We start from the raw sequence: 22040 nt of genomic DNA, 5'->3' as shown, positions 1-22040 counted from the left end.
GAGAGTCTCAGTGGAAGCACTAAATTGGGGAGTACCATTCCTAAATCACTGGGTGCCTTATTGGGCACCCAGTGTGTGGCATCAAGGGGTGAGGTAACAAAAGATCTGTCCAGAGCAACCTGGAAACAAATTTAATCTAAGCATTTGTTGTATTAACTCCAGAGCCACTGGTCACAATGCTGCTTGGTCTGTTCATGTGGTTGTGGTACCTAACCCTGTAGGGGGAACAGGGGAGGATGATTTTCCCTAGTCTTTCACCTCCTTCTCCTCCTTCAGTTGTTACAACAGCTTTTGAGAATTTTGAATTTCCTTTGGACATTAAGGAAAGCATGTTCTTGTTGCTAAGACTCACTGGTCTCAGTCCACATCACGTTTAGAGTCAAGAAACAGATTTCTAGGAAGTTCATTCAGAGATCTGCCCCAAGGGTGGATAGTCATGAGTAGCATGAAATGTGGCCCAAAACAAATGAAGCAGTTTTTTTTTTTTTATTTTCTGCTCCAGTGGCTTGGAAGTTCATCCCTGAACAACTATAGGACCCTGCTAAAGTGACAGAATATTTGCAAGGAGCATGCTGTGGCAACTCAAGAAAGGGGCAACTTATTGTAGTGTGCTGGGCCTGGCTACTCTTTACTGGACACAGTTCAATACTAGACAGCACCCTCAGGGGAAAGTGGAAGAAAACAGACCTACAGCCACTGTGGCCTGATTTGCAGTTGAACCCAAGGAACCACCTGTGCCAGCAGTAGCTGCGCCTATACAGAAGAAGAAATCCAAATCAGCTCACTTAGTGAGGAATAAAGAGGAAGTAGAGCCCTCACAACAGGAGGAAGAGGCAGGGCCAGAGAGAATCACCTGATCCTTGTTCCCAGGTGTATTGAGTCTGCATGGCTGAGGTTTTGGGGGCACTGGGAGGGAGGGGCTACAAGGGTGGTTTCTGTGAGAAGTTGCCAGAAGCTCTCTCCATGTTCAGCAGAGACAATCCCTGGCAGTTCCAAAGATGGATGTGCTGCTGGCCAAGACTGGGCCAATTAGAAATGGTGGAATACTTCTAAGAAAACATATTTAAGAAGAAGGCTAAATAAAAAAAATGTGCAGTTGGAATTGTGGCTGGAAAAGGGTGGAGTGAGAACATGTAAGAAAAGCTCTGCAGACAGCAAGGTCAGTGTAGAAGGAGAAGCAGGAGGTGCTCTAGGCACCAGATCTGGAATTCCTCTGGAACCCGTGGTGATGGCCATGAAGAAGCAGCTCTGCCCCTGCAGCCCATGGAGATCCATGGGGATGCAGGGATTTGTCTGCAGCCTGTGGAGGAGCCCCACACCAGAGCAGGTGGGTGCCTGAGGGAGGGCTGTTATCCCATGGGAGACCTGTGGAGAGAGGGGCCCTGCTCCTGTACTGGAGCAGCCTGGCCCTGAAGGACTGCACTGCATGGAAGAGTCAGCCATGCGGCAGCAGTTTGGGCATGGACTGTTGCCCCTGGGATGGAGTCACATGGCAGCAGTTTGGGGAGGACTGCAGCTCATGAGATAGACTGACATTGGAGAAGTTCATGAAGAAGAATCTCCTGTGGGATGGACCCCACAGTGCAGCAGGGGAAGAACTCCTCGCTGTGGGCAGTGGGAGAAGCCCCCATTCCCTCTGTCCCTTTGCTGTCAGTGGGAAGGAAGGAGGGGTGAGGGTATGAGAGACGAGGTAATATTTTGCTGAAGCCAAAAGGTTGTTAAGTGAAAGTTGTTGGTTCTATGTGGTGTTGTTTGTGGTTTGGATTTGTTCTGGTTGGTTTGTTGGGTGTTGCTGTGAGCTGGGAGAGTGGCAGAGTTGAAGACCTGACCAAAAGGAAGTAGGATGAGAGGGCAGGGGACAGAAAAGTAGGCAGTCAGGAGATAATGTAAATCCCCAAGTACCCCATCAATGGGAAGGAAGTTGGGACTGCCCCCCGGATGGGAAAGGGTGTATTTTGTAGCCATTCTGTTGGAGGGTGTGTGTGTGCTCAGCTCTAGAGGAGAGAGGTGCACACCTGGCTCAGTTAAATCATTACTGATAAACAGTTTTCTTTTGCTTTGACAAAAGTTGGTCCACATTTAATTGTATCTAAAAGTTAGTTCATTTCTAACAAGGGGAAGGTGTTTTCAAGGTTCTTATTGTATTTCTCATTATCCTGCGCTGATTTTGCTAGTAATAAATTCAATGCATATCTCTAAGTTGATATGCATCAGGGAGAACCTGTTATGCCCATGATGGCATTTGATCACTTAGTGATCAAATGAATGATCTCTCCAATCCTTACCTCAACCCATGGGCCCTTCATTATATTTTCTCTCCCCCATCCAGCTGTAAAGGAGAGTGGCTTTGGTGGGTGCTTGGCATCTGACCACTACACCAGGTGACAAAAATACATCAGCCACCAGCCAGGAGAGCCCCTGGTGACCTGGCTGCTCCTATGTTGGGACATCATAGTCCCAACATTTGTCCCGCAGTACAAAACTAGGTGGTAATAAAGCAATTGTCCCTGTCACAGGATGCTGGTATTGACAAAGGGATTGGGAAGAGGACAGAAACTCTCAGCCTCTGGAAGTGACTCCTGTCAAGCAGAGGGAAGGGCATTCTCTCAAGGATGATCTAATAGTGTGTCCAAGCAGGTGGAATGCCATGGAGAAAGGTATCCAGTACCTGAGAGCATTAGCTGTGCCAGAGGTACTTTATAGAGATTCAAATAAAGAGCAGTTCTCAGTAGCTCCAGATGAGGTCCTGTGTACACAGTCCACGTGGTGGAAGTTTGTGCAGAGCAGGGCCACCATCATATGCCATTGACATTAATGGCAATGAAAGGAGAACAAACAGTGCTTCAGGTGACTACCTGACTCTGGCAATATGAAGATCATGTTTTTGCCTCCCTATCAACCTGCACCTCAGCTGTGGCAAGACTGTCCAAAATGGCAGAATGATCTGAAAGACTTGAACAAGCTAGAGGACATGTCCCATGGCCCGCCAGTGTAGACCAGAGTCCCTGCTATTGGTAGCAAGAGCCCCCTGCTTGAGAGAGAGGGTGCACACCACAAAGTAACCTGTGGTTTTACTTGCATGACCACGGGAAGGGTATGAGGAAGAGGAATGGAAAACCCACCTGTGCGCTAGCAGCATGGATACATGAGTTGAGAGAAAGAACAACCATTGCAGAAAATCCTTCAAGGATTAAATGCCACTCCAGTTTCCAGTGGACAAATTCTCAGACAGAACAGGAGGGTTGATGTTGCTTGAATCCACTTGAAGTACCTTCAGTTCAAATTTGTGAGCAACAAATACCATGACCACAACTGGAGGGGTCCTGCCTCTAGCAAGGTGGAGGAAAGTGATAATTAGAACTCTTGGATTGTGTGGATCTGATGGTTTGGCACACCAGACCCACAGGAGTTTAAGGCTTTACTTGACATCAGTGCACCATGTACCCTCATGCTACCAAGATACGTAGGGGCAGAACCCATCTCTGTTTCTGGGGTGACAGGGGATCCCAAGAGCTGCCTGTACTGGGAGATGTACTGAACCTGACTGGGTATTGTGAGAGACTGGAGGAGATTGCTTGCTCAAAACATTTTGGGGATGTATGTGGGCAAAGGGGCAGGTTGGGCCTTGCCCTGGTGAGGCAATGTCCTGCTCCACACGCCCCATCCTCTAAAGCCTGTATCCCAGCCCCATAGTGACTGCTAATCACAGGCACACTGGAGGCAGTGCTCCTCATCCCATCTCTGAAGCCCTAACCCAGCTCCTGAGTGGCTGCCAAACCAGAAGTCTCTCCTGGACGAAGGGCCCAGGAGACCCAAAAGGTACTTAAGCCAGGACACCAGGCAAGCATGTCTTGACCCTACCTTCCCTTGGATTTTATATCAGCTGGAAGACTACTGGAAGCCAGCAGTGGTAGCTATATTCATTCTTTTCTGCATCTTTTCTCTCTTTCTCTTTCCTCTCCTTCTTATAATGCCTTCTTCTCAAAGTTTGAGTAACTTAAACTTAGATTGGTTGGAGTTTGCTAAGTTGATCAGGCTGAGAGTTTGCTAGGTTAAGGCTTGGCAAAACATTTTATGTTGATTGAATGTTGCTCTAAACTTTTGCACAAGTTCATGTATTTTCTGAAATTTGCCAGTAAAGTTTTTGTTGTTTTCATCTCTTGGGAATACCTTGTTGGTATTGCTCCCTTGCATCTAATTTGGGGTACATAAAAAACCTGCAAGCCCTTTTAAAAGACTTGTTGAGTGAATTCTGGGGTCTTACAGGAATGAATGGAAAAACCACCCCATTGTGATGGGCCAGAGGCCTTGTGCATCCTTGGCATAGACTACCTCAGGAGTGGGTATTTCCACAAACTGACATGCAAAACACGTGGAACCAACTGCCCAGGGGTGGAAGCACATTCCCACCATTTGCCATGGAATGATCCAGACTGCACTGGAAGAGACTGAGGCTTCATAACACTTGCAATATATTGATGACATTATTATGTGGGGCAACCAAGCAGAGGAAGTTTTTGAGAAAGGGGAGGAGATAATCCAAATCCTCCTGAAGGCTGGTTTTGTCTTAAAGCAAAGTAAGGTCAAGGGACCTGCCAGGAAATCCAGGCTTTAAGAATGTAATCAGATTCTAATGGCCATGGTCAACAAAAAAGTATCTTATGTCCCCAGCAACCAGCAAGAAGGAAATACAGGATTTCCTAGGAGCTGTGGTCTTTTGGAGAATGCATATTGCAGAGCTCAATCAGATTGAAAACCCTCTATATCTTATGATGCAGAAGATGAATTATTTTAAGCGGGGTCCAGAAAAACAAGCTTCTGAACAAATTAAGGAAGAGATTGTTCACGCAGTAGCTCTTGGGTCAGTCAGGACAGGAAAAGATGTGAAAACTGTTCTCTATACTGCAGCTGGGGAGAATGGTCCTTCCTGGAGTCTCTGCCAAAAAGTGCCAGGGGACACTGGAGGATGACTCCTGGGATTCTGGAGTTGGGGATACAAAGGATCCAAGCCCTGCTACACAACAACTGAAAAAGGGATACTGGCATCTCATTAAGGGGTTCAAGCTGTTTCAGAAGTGATTGGCACTGAAGCACAGCTTCTTCTGGCACCCTGACTGGCAGTGCTGGGTTGCATGTTTCAAGAGAAGGTTTCTTCCACATGTCATGCCACTAATGCTACACAGTGAGGGAACTGTACTGATCATACAGTGAGCTTGAATAGGAAACCCCAAAAGCTCAGGGATCTTGGAAGTCACCATGAACTGCCTCCAGGGGTTTAGATTTTTGGGTGAGAACAGTCTGTGCTGTTGAATTGTGTAACATTGGTTGCTGAATGATACTGTAGGCCATAACTGTGATGGACAATGAGTATGGACTGCTCCAGATGCACCAGTAGTGAACTCGTGATGCAGCCTGCAACCAGCTGACAGCACACCAGCCCTCCTGCCCTGGCAGACACCTATGATGGGTAGAATCCACAGTCATTGACTGAATGAACTTAACAGATATCTTGAAGGAACAACCATTGACTAGGGAAATGATACCTCACCTTGTATATACATATATATATATATAGTTGGAATATGTAGGATCTGGGCACGCAGGATGGTGTAGAACAAGGGGTGAATAATGTTCCTGGTTCTGGCCAGGACAAGGTTAATTTTTGCAGTTGCCAGGAGGGGCCATGGCCAGGACCTGGACATTATTCTATACCACCTCATGTCATTGCCATGTCTGGGGGAGGGAGTCTCTTCCAGTTGAGTGAGTGTGGCAGAGGGTGTGGTCAGGTATTGGCTGTTCTCAGGGGGCTTCCATGGGAATTGTTCATTTTTTCTACCCTCTGTCATTAGCATTGTTGCTGTTACTGTTTGTTTTCTTATCCCATTGCTGTTTCTAGTAAATTGTTCTTATCACAACCCATGACATTTACCTTTTTTGTTTCCAGTTCTCTTCTCCAGCCCACCACAAGGGGTAGTGGGAGTGGGAAGGGGAGAGTGAGTGAGTGGCAGTGGTTTGGAGAGTCAGTGAGACACTAAATTGGATAGTACCATTCCTAAACCAAAACATCAGGTTGCATTTAAGAGGTGAAGGGTGGGAAGCAAAAAAACTACTTGAATGACCTGGCCTAGAAGACAAATGGTGCATCAGTAGCTTCTGGATCAGTCAAAGGGAGAAACCAAGAGGTGATGACTCTCAAAGAAGTACAAGTTGAAGGCATAATTTAAACCTGCAATTAGTTAAGGAGAAGAGACATAGGAGAGAAAGATGGGCTGCAGTAAGATAAATGTAAGGTGGAAGTCTGTATCTCCTGGACCCAGAAACTGCCTCAGACACCAGCTAATTTTACAACATAAGTTACATGCATGCCCACATTCAAGAGGGCAAGAGTGAAACCTTGATGGCAACGCTACGATTCTGGCTGAAGAGCTTCATTTTCCCCCTCCCATACCTGAAAGCCTTGAATCCTTGCCAAATATTCCAGCTGTTTTGAAGGCTGCACTGTAGAACAGGGAGAAGCAGGAGATATTCCTTTGAGACCTATGGCTTCAGCAGTTGGGGATGTTCCATTCATGAGAAGTTCCCTGGCAATGGTGGCTGTGCTATTTGTGGTAGGAGATATGCTGAAGAAAGAGCTAGAAGTCTGGCTCATTTCTTTGGATGACATATAGCTTACAGTGGTACCAGGGGCTGATTTGTTGCGGCTTGCTTCCATCTCTTGATATACGTCAGGAGAGAGATGGAGTATTCCCTTTGGTGCTGAAAACAAAACCAAAGATCATTCTCATTACTTTAGAATGGGTTTGACATGTAGATAATTTTCATTAACATATTTTACAATGAAAAACAAAGAATTTAGAAGCAGATTTTTTTTTTACAGTAACTGTAAATGAAGTCACCTAATATAATTAGAAACAAAGCAGATCTGAAGGGGACCTCTTCTTCCTCTTCCCCAACTCTTTTTAAAATGTCACAAACCTTAACTTTAAAACTAAACTGAGGCTAGCATAGAACACACAATATGAACAAAAAATGTTTGGAGACCTACAAACCATGAGGAACACATATTACTTCAAAATAGTAGCACAATCATTATTTCCCTACATTCTTTTGCCTCCTATCTGATACAATAATTTAGGCTGTTTTTTCACAAATACTTGAAACTAGTCTATGTCAGCACTGTTGCCACGAGAAGTAGTTTAGTTTTTTTCTCCCACCTACAGCTGGTGTTTGTACTCCCCAGCTGCTCTGTTGCCAGCACCAGCACCTGTGGGCCCATGTAGGGATGTCCATGAGAATGAGCTGCTGGAGGCAAAGGAAGGGCAGTGTTGTTCCTTGCAGTAGCAGCACTGCCTTGAGTGCTGGCTTAAAGTGTTTGGTGAATCACAAGGGCAGCCTGGGGTTAAAAAATCTTAAATTGCCCTGCAGCCAGTGTTACTGTGCTAAAGACTGATGGAACTGACTGCCCTGTAGTGAAGAGGAATTTATTAATTTATTTAATTTAATAATGTAATTTTATTTATTTATTTATTTAGCTGCATATCCTCTAGTTTTCATCCTATAGTTTTCAAATAGTTACTTGCCTTTGAAAACATTTATACTGAAAAAGGAAAGCATATATGTGTCCTACTTAATATCAACAGGAGTTAAGGTAAACATTAAAAGAGCTAAATTTACTTATGTGAATAACTTCTAAATATTTCCAGTGAGATGTAAATTAGGGATAATTTATCTACATTTAAACATTTTGAATACCTTTTTAGAAAATATCTCAACCCTAAACCTGCTTGGAAACAGAAATACATACTTGATCAGTTTTGCTGATAGTCCTGCACATGGAAATGTGCAGAATTAAGTCTGAATTTTGCTAGTTTTCTTACACAATTAAGCATTTTTTGGAAACACAAATAACCAGTTGGCTGATACTAGAGGGAAACCTTTTTCTTATTATTAATGCAACAGAAAATGAGCTTGAAATGTGTAATTTCATATTAAGAACATACTTTAATCTTCTAGCATATAATATGAGTGAACCTGAGCCATATGGCATTTCATTCTAGGGATAATAAACCTGTTTGTTAACTGATTTAGTAATCCCAAGAGAAATCAAAGGGTTCAATGTTTAATTCATTTGCAGTACATATTAAATTAATCTGAGAAAGTAGAATAAATTCAAAGAAGAGGAGGAAATTAATTTCCAGTACCTAGGAAAGATTCCTTTAATCCTAGAAGTGCAAGTAGTACTTTTAAATAAAATGTCTACCACAAGGAGAAGACTCAAAAAATATTACCTGTAATTAATATCCTCATTTTCAGCTACATGGTGAAAATGGAACTTCCTCACTGCCGACTCAGCAAACTGCTTACAGGTGAATCTTTTAATTGATTTACTCGTACATTTGGCTTTTAAATTCATATTGCTTTTAGAAATCTGGAACATGTGCTTATATAATTTACAAAGACTTATCTGTTCTTCACCTGATTGCTCTCCCCACCTACATCCATAGGGCTGGGGAGTCTGGTTGGATCCTGAACTCTAAGGCTGCTTTTACCTAGTTTAGAACTGGCTCCAAAGCCAGAGCTGAGCTCCAGAACTAAGCACAAATTCAAGACAATGCTGCTGGGAAAGATGGAGGATAGGATCCCTAAAATTTCTTTTTCTCCATCTGGGACAATTTCAAACACAATCTAATAGATAAACAACTGTGTAAATACGCAGCATTATTTTATGGCACATAATGACTACATGAGAAGAGAGACTTTACACACTTTTCCTGAGGCTGTAACCTCCAAGACCTACCTCTGCCTGTAATTTTAAAGTCTTACACAAGATGTAAGATTAATGAAAATGGAAAAGAAAAAGATAATACAGATCTTGATAGTTGATGTTAGGTTACAAAACCAAACAGCAGTAAAAATACTGAGTGGCAGGTGTTCACCACCTCCTAAGAACTGCCCACTGTAAATCTGATTTCCCACGAATATTTCAGAAACAGAAATGTAAACTGAACAAAAGATAAAACAGTCTACTTGTTTAGAAATAACATGATATTAGCCCCCCTAATAAATTTTAGAAAAACATAGTACAATGTTAACTTTAAAAAAAGTTTAAAGAAGGTTTAAAATCAAGTCCAGTGCTGCAGATGTCTCTTCCATTGATGTAATATTACTTAAAACAAACATTTTACATGCTTTCTCAGCCATTTCACTGTTTTTACATGATCCACCCAAATATCTAACTGCTGTCTGGAACAATGGTTTGGAATACTTCCAGATTACTAAGCTTTCTAAATGTTAAAATAACTAATATGCAGCATATGATGAATAGAAAGACATTGAGCAGAGTATAGCAAATGCTCTTAAAGTACTGACTTTAATGGTGATGTTAAATTAATAATAGTACTTTTACACTTTGCAACACCTTACTGCTAAAGACTTCAAAGTGCTTTATAAGCAATAATTAATTTAAATCATACATTGGCTCTGAGAGGCAGATATTATATTACCATCATTGATTATCTCTGGAAACAAAGTAATGTAATATTCTAGACATTACATTAATATAGTTGCAAGATATTAACTTTTTATATTCAGGGCCCATGTTTCATGAAGCTTCTTACAAACATGTTTTAAAAGGCCAATAAAAACTTGGTCTCTTTGAAAACTTCTATAAAACATATATTAATTGTAATTCATTATCTATTTTTAATGTATTACTGAGGATATTTTATACAACATTGCTCACTGTTGCCTGCTTACATCAACTCTGCTGTATTACAGCAAAGTGTATAAATATATTTAGTTACAGTAGTAGAGTTATCAAATGACAAAGGATACAACAACAACAGAGGATTAAGTGCAAGAACAAAAGAATCCTTTAGAAATTATCTTAATCTGTCTTCTAACAATCGGTTGATTAAAAAGCAGGGGGAAAAATAATACTATCCTCTAACACCTTTATGCATTGCAGAACATCTCCAGGAAAACATTTTCGTTCATTTTTACTTTACAGCTAAGAAAAAAACAGACTTTTGTGTCCACTAAATATTTATCCCATACAAGCTTCACCATACTCCACAGGAAGAATCATAATTATTAGGAGTCCTAGGATCTATAATAGACCAACAACACTGCACCTTCTGGTGGACATTAACTTCGAGGCACATTTATGAAACATGTTAAAATAATTTCCATTTATATTATTTAAACCTGTGGGCAAATGTGCTACAAAAATATGCAGGCTAGCTATGCAACGTAATCACTAACATTTAAAAAACATGTCTTACTCATCATTGGCAGTAATTGTTTGCAGTCTCTCACAATCTTCTGAAGTCTATGAAAACACACACCAAAGACCTTCCTTACCTAAGAATAAATTTCTTCATCTTCCATTGTCTACTTTTGCTGTCACATACTAGATAATCACAAAATAGCTTGGACTCCAAGGCAAATGAATATGAACAAGATGGCCAAACGATCCCTCACAAGCCTTGCCCTGAAAATGTCATCTCAGTGATTTGATTGCACCTTTTTTTCACAGCAGCCATAATAGAGACAATCTCTAGAAGTTTTGTTTGAGTGATATTATTTTTATCCCTAATCCTTTCTCTTCAGTGTCCCTTGGGCTGGGAAGACAGGGGGACATTTCTACAAATGCGTCCTTCACTTTCTGGAGTTTGTGGTAAACAAAATTAACCATTAGAAAACTGTCTGCATGGGTAATGGGGTGAAGAACAACAACTGACAATTGAACAAGCTTCAATGTAATAAGACTCTGCAAAAATGGAATTTGCTGATACAGGTACAGTGACAAGTTACCCCACAGCAGTGGGCTACTAAATCAAGAAAAGTTCAGAGTGATGACAGCATTGCTTGCACATTCACAGCTATTAGAGCCTACACAGGTACTGCTGGTGTCCTATTTCCAATTTTCTGTTTCTCTCAGGAAGATCAGAAAACATTAGAAGTTGAGATTTCAATTTTATCATTCAACTCCACAAGATGGCCTACAGAATCAGGCTTGTGTTGTCAATCTGCATATATATATATGTATGTCAGTGCTACTTTTTTATACTTAATCAGTAGTGTAGGGATCCTCTTCCTCTGCCTTCACTCAAGGATTTCTCTGGTTCAGTGGCACTCAATGACTTTTCACATTTATACTTGGTCTAAACCACACCTTTATTCTTCCTTGGATAATAGTTTTCTCCCAAAATTCTTGCTTATCCTACAAAAAAGCTATACTTGTTCATGTGTCAGAAGCAGTGCCAGCTGCAATGTGACTTCCCCTGACCCTGCTGAAGAGTACATGCTCTTCCCTGCACTACAACCAGTGCCATGGCACATGGCACAAAGGAGTGTTTTCATGTCTTGTGCAATGATGCAGAGTCAACAGTGGTATAATTCTGTATATGATATGCTCATGAATTAAGTTTAGTACCCTGGTATTTGAAATAACTCATCACTAGATGAAGAAAAGACTGTTCATAAGGAAATAATCAGTATTTTTGGAACCGAATAAAAGACTTGATAGATAATCATCAAAAAGCTTTCAGATTATGCTATCTGTAGTCACACTGAATAAAGACTTCTTATAACATGGTACATGAATACAGGGAAAAATCTTGTAGTAGGGCTGTAAGAAGGAAAAGCTAGAACTGGCTCTAATCCTGACTTCACAATTTCATACTTTAAAATGGACAAGAACTTAAGAGGCATGGGGGATACTCAAATGCAATATTTACTCCCTAGAACTGGCAGGTTCTCAATAGGCCCTTAAATATGGCCCATTACAAATCTACTGACATAAAAAAAGAAAAAAGAGAGAATTTACAAGACCAAATAACTACTTCAATAAGAGGACTGAAAAATGTAAATATTATAATAATAATAAATTATGGTTTTATACCCCACTCAGTGTAAAAGGCTATTTATATACTAGAATATTTTCAAATTTCATTACCCCAGTAGGAACTCGGAAAAGGTCAGTCAGACAATTGAATAGGCAAATAGTATGGCCATTACGTTCTAAGCAATTGTCTGCACACAATCTTGGCTTGAAATACCAAGCTGCAATCATTACTTACTTAACACAGCTATCCGTGGTATTTCTAAGTCACCAGCTACTGCAGTATTCAGACATGAAAAAATGTTTTGTCATTACACAATGTCTTTCAATCAAAAGATCTTGTCTACATGACCTTAAACAAACTGATGTTATATAAAGCTGCTTATTAAAATACAAACTTTGTTTAACCTTAAAATAACTATGGTACTGAAGTAAATACTATTTAGTTCTTCATGAAATCAGGTATTTATATCCCTTCACTGGACTATTTTCTGTAGCCAAAACAGAAATTTCAGTATTGCAGGATTTAAATTGTATGTGTTTCAGTAAAATTTGTCATTTTATTAACAAGAGGAAAGTCCTTTGAATTCTCCCCCAGCTTTACTCCTGCTTGAATACGTAAGATTTTGGTAAAAAATAAGACAATAGTGTTTGCAGTGGGGAATTTCTACAGGATATTCTATGAAATATTCCAATAAACAGATGAAACATCTACACTGTGAGTTTTACATGATAATTCCTGCATCATAATTTTCCAGCAATATATCCACGTACCACATACCCAAAGATTAAGATTGAGCAGGTTCAGAAAATAACCAATCAAAATACAGAAGGAAGGTCAGTATTCTGAGCAGTAAAGAGGATCAGCAAATTTGGAGCAGGAGCAAATCAACCTAGTGAGCTGGCAGATCAAGGTGCCTGCAACAGCTGCTAGAAAGTGATATTTGTGGGGGTAAAGCAATTTAGCAGAGTGCCTAAGTGCAACTGGAGGCAACCTGTGCAGGCAAGACCATTCATTAACAGATTAGGAGGGGAATGAGAATGGTGATGAGGAAAACAAAGGCCTGAGCCACACAAAGAAGAGGAAATAATGAGCAGATCTACTAGACAAGGACAGAGAGGTTGCTGAAGCTAAGAAGGCCAAGGGGGCCATCAACAATCAGAGGAGGAGAAAGCAGTGTTTGGTGTTGAAAGGGAATGAAGAAAAGAGTGGAGAATTAAGTTTTAAGCAACAAACTTTCAGTTCAGGAGATTCAATTTTTCAAGGACATGATTATCCCAGACTAGGGGTGAGGCACCTGGTGGGTTCCAGGTTGGAGGAAAGGGAGTTGGAAAAGGAGAAAAGACTCCAGAAAAGTGAAAGCATTTAGAGTAACACTGTACTGAGGTGAATTATGTGATACTGCTCCATTTTCTCACCTGAAGACAGAATACCAAATGCAGATATTTAGCATAATAACATAATTAAATTTGAATTTGAGAGTTAACATTAAAAAGGAGCTCTGCATTTCTGCTTCATGTGCAGATTTTTACAAAGGAATAGACTAGCAACCTTGAATAAGTGCAGTTCACATCGGCCTTTTAGGAGAATGGTAAAAACAAAAGCATGCATTATCTGAAATTATCCGTGGAGCTGGCTGTCTCCTGCCATGACGGCTGTTTCCTCTTTATACATTTTATACATCAAAAGCTTGATGGCTAAGCAGTCTCCCAGACAGGTGACTCCAGTTCTTTCTTGCTTTGAGGGCACCCGAACCACAGACCACATAGCCCAAGTCTGTATTTCTTACACATGCACAATCTGTACTACTCAAGAACTAGGCAGCAGGTTTCTCACAACTCTTTCTTTTTAACCTGCATCTAAAATAGGCAGAATATCTGTAAACCAGCCAGAGAACACCTGAAAACACATCTGCACTTTCATTCACAAGAGTTTCAATCAACAGGCAAACTACAGTCATGATTATCTCAGATCACTCCTTCCCTGTGAATTTCCTGTATTTTAATAGCAATTGATTGCTCCTTTTTTGGCTGCAAATCATATTAGATACACATCTCCAAAAGGCAGCTGCCATTATCTGGATTACTCTGCGCTCCATGAAAACTCCTTCTGCTGAAGAAGGAAACTAAGTCTCCAATGCTCTGGGCACATGCTTAAAACACTAAGCTCTTTACAAACACACATTGTACTCTAAACTCAGCAAAGAATCATCGTCTCTGAAGATGCAAACCTTGCAGAACTTTAAGCACTTAAATGAGCATCTCAAAAGGGGAAATGTGGGAAATAGAGAAGGACCACTTGCAGTTGTTGTCTTATGCTCCAGAGTTGAGTCCAAATCACACTCACACATAAAAATGCTAATTTGGCTCTTGTCACTAGTTCTCAAAACAGCAAAGAAAAAATAATACTCTCTTCCCTGTTTTGTCAATATGTTTTTTTTTTAGTATTAGGTGTTTTAGAAGCTTTTTCAACTAATAAAAAAAAATGCAAACTGCATTTAATTGGTATTACACTGGATAAAATTATTTTAATTGTTAGATGAAACTGAAAAATAATATCAGTATTAATAATGCCAAATGCAGCATAGATTTCCTAGTTTCAGTAAATTAGGAAAGAAATAAAATTGAACAAATCTCCTCTGCTTCTAAATTTAATTTTCCAGTATCTTCAGTTAGAAAGAAAATTTAATTAGAAAATTAGCAAATCAACTCAGCGTTACAGAGGCAAGGTATTATTTAAACATAACCAGCTGTGATAAGAGCCTCTAGACAAGGCTGTGAGACATCTAAAATGAGGACAAATGGCTCAGCTGAAGGAACTGCTCCATTGATGGTATAATGCTCACCTGACAATTTGTTAGCTAAAGAAAATCCCCACAAAACTGAACAAAACTATCAAAATTAATAGATGGAAAACTATTGTTCTGTGGCCTTTCACCAAGTGAGTGGTATTGTCAATTCCTTTACTGTGGTTTCTAGTCAGAATGGCAAATAATTCAGCAAACATTTAGTGATGCATCAATGTAACTCCTAGTAAGAGTGCATTACAGTTGACAAAGCTGAGTAAATTTGGGAGCAATTCAGAAGCCAAGTCCAATGCAAGAGCAATACTTAGTAAGTAAAAATGCACACAATCCACTATAAATCACCTTTGATATATACCCAAAAGGATTACATATTTCAGCAAAATATAACACACAAACATTCCAATTTAAAATGCCCAAATTACAACACAAAAAATTTATTCCAAAACTGCAGACTTCTGTTCCTGCTTATTGAAACACAGGGGTATTAAATTATCTACTGGAAGTTTTCACCAAAATCCCCAGCTGAAAAACAAACAATTAGAGGACTATATAAAATATATCTTTCTGAAACTACTGAGGGTCAGAACTACAAAGTTCAAATAAATTTTGTTTCCTTCAATGTGAGGATGTATTAGTTTGCAAAATTTCATAAATACATAATTTATGTTGCATTTATCATCTCCAAAAAGCTGGTGAAGAAACTTTTAGTAAGGATCTGAATGTAGCCATACATTTAGGGCTTATAATAACACCAAATATTTTTGTATTTTTTATATTTCTTAATTTATATTTCTTAATCTAATACTGAAGTAGAGTTTTAAAAATAGTAAAATAAATACTATTTACAGAAAAATATCAAATTTTCTCATTACAGACTTAAGAAACTCTTCAGAATATCTATTTGCTTTTTTGTCTCCTTTTTTTTTCCTTCTTCTTTTTTTTTGTCACTGAGAACAATTGTATGAGATCAAGTATCTTTGTTCCTTAGGAGATCATCTGCTCCTGCTGCTCATTTACCATCTGAAATCATAGTCATCTGTTGGTGACAATCTAATCATCTTCCCAGTAACTAATTGTGATGTCACAAACAAATGGTTATGATTTCAGGTGGTGAACAAACAGCAGGAGCAGATGTACTCCAAAGAACAAAGACTGTAAAGTCATGCATGAATCCCTAGTAATAAAATGTTAGGCAAGAAAAACAAAGAGTCTGTCCTTTACAGAGAGGTAAGATTGCCCTGAGTGTGTTTTTTTTAGAAATTATCAGGTTTTCAGTACTTTGTGACTCCCAGAATTATTAGAAATAGGTAAAGGAAACCAATTCAATGGAAAACTGAAGTTGGGAAACATGTAAAAACAGTTATGGTAATTTTTTTCCTTCTTAGAATTATAACTTATAAAAACACAGTAACATTTTACTTTTATTTTTATACTGTTCTTCATCTCTCATCTACAGTTTCTCCTAGAACACATCCTGTATATGATGTTTGTGATTGCCCCATCCAGAAATACAAAAGAAAAATATATTTCCATGCAAATGCACTTTATAATAGGATTGTTTATTTGTTGCATGTTTTGTTTCTGTTGGTAACTATTTAAATCAGTAGAGATAAATGAGATTTTGTTTACAGTAAACATCTTCTCTATGGGCTGCAAATACTTCTGGTCTGCTCACAGTCTCAAAGTCTCTTCCAGAAGCGTAAGGGTAAAAAACTCAATGTTCTTGCCATTTCACAAGTGAAGAATGTCAAAGATATCCCAAACCAAGAAACCAATAGCTTTGTGTTTCATCTTTCTTTGGAATTGTGAAATGAAGAAGACAGGTAAAGAAGTAAACCTGTGGGAATAAGCTTTGCCAGTGAGTTGGAGGAACAGAAGTGAGGTTTGCCATGTGGATAATGCAAGAGTAACATGATAGAGTGCAGCAGGAGAAGTTAATATTCAAGAATATTTAATAGGGAATACTAAATATATATTGAGCTAGTAATTAGAAAAATACAGACTGTAGAGTATTTCTCAGCAAAAACAAATGACATTGTAAGAGTACTATGAAATATTTTTTTCAACTGTACTAAAATATAGGACTGTTATGATTTTTGTTTTCTGTGTTACTGAAGTATACAAATTCCCTTTGCTATTCCAGTTTTATTTGATTCAGATGGAAACACAGGGCATTATGCACACAAAGAAAGACTATCTGTCTGCAAAAGGAAACTGATGCACAATAGCTTGCCCTAGCAGGACACAATTGTTTTCCTGGAAAAAAATCACTGGAAATATGAATAAAAGCTGCCAAATGGTAGATGTAGCAATCTCAGAGCCTCAGATTTTCAAGACACTGAAAATTACATTTATGGTAATAAGAAATGCAAACTGTACATTTCTGTTTTAAGAAGGATACAAAAGTGAGGAAGCTGCTCCATTTGCCCTCTTTTAAAGCTTCCTAACTCTAAAAATGACTTAAAAAACTTCAATAGTAAATTCACCTACCAAAAAATGTTGTTAAAAACAAACTAGTATACTCACACTGAAAGGATGTGACATTTTTTATCTCATAGTGTGAAACTTGTTTGGAACTACTTTAAAAAACCCTGCACTTCACAGGTGCATGAGAGATCATGCATACATGTGACTTCTTTTAGTCAAAACACCCTGGCAGTGTTCAAAGTCAGGCTGGGCAAGTACCTGAGCAATCTGGTGTAGTGGATGGTGTCCCTGCCCATGGCAGGGGTGGTTGGGACTAGATAATCTTTAAGATTCATTCCAACCCTATAACATTCTGTCATACACCTTAATCACCTGCTTATTATTAATGTTGCTTCTAGATTGGAACCCTCAATAAAGGGAGTTAAGAGATTAAGGACAGTGGCCTCTGAACAAATGCTCTATGTTTATTGGCATGCTCCATCTCTTTCAACTTCCAATTTACTTGTAGATCAGAAGAATGGAAATGAAGGCATCGAGCACTACAAAAGTGTCCCAGAATGAAAACCTGTTTCTGTACTGTGCCTCTGGTGGCTGCATAAAGGTCTGTGAGCAGGTCTGTGAAAAATGTTTATTTGGTCAGCACAAGTTTAAAATACAATTTCTGTTAATCTTGTCTCCTGTTGAATGAGTTTGCCTTTGTGTTCTCCTTCTAAATTTGGATTTAAAGATATAACTGTCAAAGTTGTCTTGAGCAGCCTAAGAGATTGCTTTTTCTTATTGGTTTGACAGAAGATTGTGGTTTCAACTATATGTATCTCTGCTACAAGATACTGAAAGAACAAGAGAAAATATAGAGGTCTTATTCTGCTTCTCAAACTCTAAGATACTAACATTTGAAGATATTTCACAGATCTTGTCCTTAGAGATTTTGACAATACAAGCACAAATCATCCAGAAGTTTTGATGGGGGTTGATGACAGGGCTGTAAGGAAGCCATTAATGGGAAGACTTAGATCCTGTAGAATCCTTCCTTTCAGGGACACACAATGGCATGTGCTGAATCCAAGATCATTTTAAATACTAGCAAACTGTTGTGTAAGTTGAAGCACAAATTATTCCTCAGGTCTCTGGGTCCCTCTCTGGTGACTGGGAAGACCATATAAATAATGGAACATTACTGAAACTCCTTAAAACCTGCTTTTAAGACCCTGTCTTTCAGATGTATATAGGCAGAAGGTAGCTCATGTGTGTATCCATGTCTGTACAACCCTTAGGTGAGGGACCCTTAAGAAGTTCAAAACTACACACGATTCTAGAGAAAAATCCAGGCCACAGGTAAAAGTAAAAAGTACTATTGAGATTATCTTTACCACTTTAAACAGCAAAAATCTCCTTATAAACTCATCAAGTTCTGTCCTATTCTTTACTGTTACAGTGAAACCTAATTCAATCTTCACCAACAAGGTCTCTTGGGCTTTTGTGTCTTATAGGCAAAGCTCAAGGAAGGAACTACCAGTAGTAGAACCTCATCAGAATCAGGGATGTTGTGAGAAAAGCTAGAAATCAGCCCATATAAATCACAAAATCTCAGAATTTCAGATTGGGTCAGGTTGGGAGGGACCTCAGTGGGTCATCTGGTCCAACCCCTCAGTTCAAGCAGGGTCATCACAGAGGACATAGCACAGGATTGTGTCCACATGGTTCTTGAATATCTCCAGTAAAGGAGACTCCATAACCTCTCTGGGCAACCTGTTCCAGTGCTCAGTCACCTGGACAATAAAGTTCTTCCTCATTTTCAGGTGGAACTTCCTGTGCATCCATTGGACCAAATGGGACCTATCTCAGTGTGCTTGCATCATTATGAGACCACTCTCTGTTCTCTTCAAAAAGTCCTGGAGATCAGAAGAAATCTCCAGTGCTTGGAGAAATGCATTATACTCAAAAAAGGCAGGCTGGTCAGCTTCAGTCTAGATCCTGGGAAAATCATGCAGTCCTCTTAAAGCCCATGTGGGCAGAAAATGTTATTGTCCTTCCTGATAAAATGACTGGTTTTATTAATGGAGAGCAGTGGATGTCATTTCCCTTGGCTTTAGCAAGGATTTTGGCATCATGTTTCCTACAGCATCTTTGTCTCTAAGCTGTGATTTTAGAGTCTAGGTAGATAAATTCCTAGATAATGGAAATCTGTTGGACCCAATAGTAGCCTTCCAATATCTAAGAAGAGGATGTCATAAAAGATGAAACCAGGTACATTACTGAGGTATACAGTAGAAGAATAGGAGATGACAGTCATAAACAAACAGGAGATGTTCTGACAAGGATATAAAAGGAAAAAAAAAAACAATGTGAAGACAGTTAAGCATTGGAACAGGCTGCCCAGAGAAGCTATGGAACCTTCATCGCTGGAGAACTGTTAAAAAGTCATAAGCAAACTTAACTCTGCACTGACTGTGCTTTGAACAAGCAGTTTAGGTGACTTCCTAAAATCCCTTCCAAACTGAAGGATTCAATAATTCAGTGAGTAGATAAAAATGTCCTTGTTTCTGCACTTGTTCATACCTACACTCCCACAAAGGACACTCAGGGGTTAATTCATCTAATTGCAACAAACCCCCTAAAATATTTACAAAAAGCATTTCAATTGTCTTGGATAATCCAAATCATACAGAGACAAAGAGAAATAAGTATCAATATAAATTTAGAAAGCAATACTTACTATTACTTGTTGGCTCCGGAAACCCAACATTTTGGCCATTCCAACTTTTGTTTTCTCCAAGCTGAAACAGGTAGAAAAAGATAAGTAAGTAAAGAGCAAACTGCTCCCTAAACAGAACATTCCTGTTTATAAATTTAGTTGAAATATAATAAAAAGGATGAGTTGAGACTGCCACATCTGTTCACAGAATTTTGCTAACTCATCTTAATTTTTGCCTAAGATAGGTTATTTGAGTAATGTACCCTTCATGAGTAAACATTAACAACTATTGCCTAACACTGAAATATAAATGTTTCCCCAAGGATTAGGTTCAACTCAATATGTTACCAAATCAGACTTAAATAAAATTAAATGTTTTAAGCAGCTCTCAACTGAAAACATAAACAGTCAACAGAGAAATTACATTCTAAAACAAGAAGATCCTAATTACCGCCTATGAAGGAATGTGTAAACACTATGAAGTACTTCGGGTGTAATTTTAAAATATTTACTAGTTAGAAATCAATTTAGTCACTGAAGTGGAAGTAAAAATTATTGCAATTTTCAATTATTTTAATATATTTTTGAGGAAGCTAATTTTCTTCAAATTAATTTTACTATGTTTAATACTCTGACATGGAAAAGGGGAAAAAATAATGCAGAGGTTCAAAATGAAGCCACTACTGAGGTTTACACAGTAAATAAGATGGCAATGTTCTAGCTTTATGCATAAAACTGGATAAAAAAGTCAGAGCTTCCTCATTACTTAGGAGCTATCAACAACCAGCTCTATGAATGTGACATGAATGATCCTTTTCAGATTTCACTGGGATTTTCTATGCAAAAAAACCCCTCACAGCAAAGCAGACTATATGCCAGAACACAGTTGTAATCATTTGCTCTTGAAGATGGGGTTGGAAGGTGAAAGAGGTGAGAAGGAAAATCAACCAGCTGAAATCTGCCTCTGCATCTCAGAGGTTGCATTAAGGCTGTTTAGATTACTACCATGTCATAATACACACCACTAGATGATACATTTTACTTGGAAAAGAGGATAAGAGAGCACACTATGGAAAGCAGGTATTTCAATATTTGTTTCCCTGCTTTGCATCATCATGTACATCCCAAAGAGCCTTGTCAATGTGCAGTGAAAACAGGAGATATTGGATGGAAAAGGAGGACAGGCATTACAGTCAGCTTTCAAACTGGTCACCTACATCCATACACTTTAATTTTATATAACTTGTTTTATTCATATTATAAAGCAGGTAATATGTATATTTGAAAATATGGGTGACAACAGTTCTTCATATGAATAAGCAATATGAAATCTATAAATATGTTTGCATTTACTGCTGTTAACAACAGCATGGTTTTGTCAGGAATCCATCTGACCATGTGTAACATGATGCCAGCACAAGCACACTGTTACAATAAGAGAAGATTTCCAACTTTCCTCATTCTTCTCTTTTTTTATTGTTTATCAACTTGATCATGACAGGGAATTTAACAACAATTCCTGTATAAGTAAATGTTCCTTAGTACTGCTGGCTCACATGAATGCAATCTACCTTGGTTTTCTTCTCTCTAAAGAGAATACGAGTGGCAAGAAGAAACAGAAAGGTGGAAACATGAAAAAATTACTACAACTCTTCATTCTCATCCATACAGCTGAAATTCTGACAACTGCAAAATGTCTCCCAGCATACCTCCAGACTGCTCTCCTCAAGGCTCTGCACAACCATTACTGATTTCTTTCAGGAATCAGTTTAACCCAGAAAAGAGCAGAGCCTTTATTTTTTTACATTGCCTGGATTACTTGTGCTGCCATCAGCACTATACGTTGCTCTTATAACGTTCTTAGGTCTCCATTAAAACAATAAATACAGTCACATTTTATGTACCAGGGTTAAGGAAAAAAACCCAATTAATTTGGTTTTGATTAGTTTTTTTAAGGGAGGAGGAATGGAATGGAAGGACTTGAGCAAAAGAGGGCACAGGGGAAATAATAAGTGCCTTTTTAAAAATCTTTAAAAATATACAGGTAAAAATGATCTATTTAGATGCCAACCTGCTACATCAACTAATCTACACTGGGACCCATTTTGAATTCAAACAGTGAAACAAGTATCTTCTAATGGTACATCTTTATTGTGCAATTTATCTGCAAGGAATTTTGCAGTGCTCAAATTGATAGAGATCTAAGGGCTATTTTCCCACTTCTCCATCACAGTTTAGTTTGAGTTAAAATTCCTCCAGCTACACA

General features: G+C 38.9%; 1 protein-coding gene across 4 annotated transcripts in view; it reads right to left on the bottom strand.

Moving 5' to 3' along the window:
• STAU2 (staufen double-stranded RNA binding protein 2) overlaps positions 1 to 22040 on the bottom strand; it is a 168602-nt gene that overhangs the window by 78079 nt on the left and 68483 nt on the right. For all 4 annotated transcript variants that reach the window (XM_039702811.1, XM_039702814.1, XM_039702812.1 and 1 more), the window contains 2 exons: positions 19796 to 19856; positions 6449 to 6756 (listed from right to left, as the gene is read on the bottom strand). In XM_039702811.1, the coding sequence (XP_039558745.1) occupies positions 6449 to 6756; positions 19796 to 19856 (369 nt within the window). The remainder of the gene's footprint in view (positions 1 to 6448; positions 6757 to 19795; positions 19857 to 22040) is intronic.

Source organism: Passer montanus, unplaced genomic scaffold (assembly GCF_014805655.1).
Source record: "Passer montanus isolate IOZ18808 unplaced genomic scaffold, ASM1480565v1 scaffold16, whole genome shotgun sequence".
NCBI classification, from domain to species: domain Eukaryota; kingdom Metazoa; phylum Chordata; class Aves; order Passeriformes; family Passeridae; genus Passer; species Passer montanus.
The sequence above is the reverse complement of the archived record's forward strand: the minus strand, read 5'-3'. Positions and strand labels throughout refer to the sequence as shown.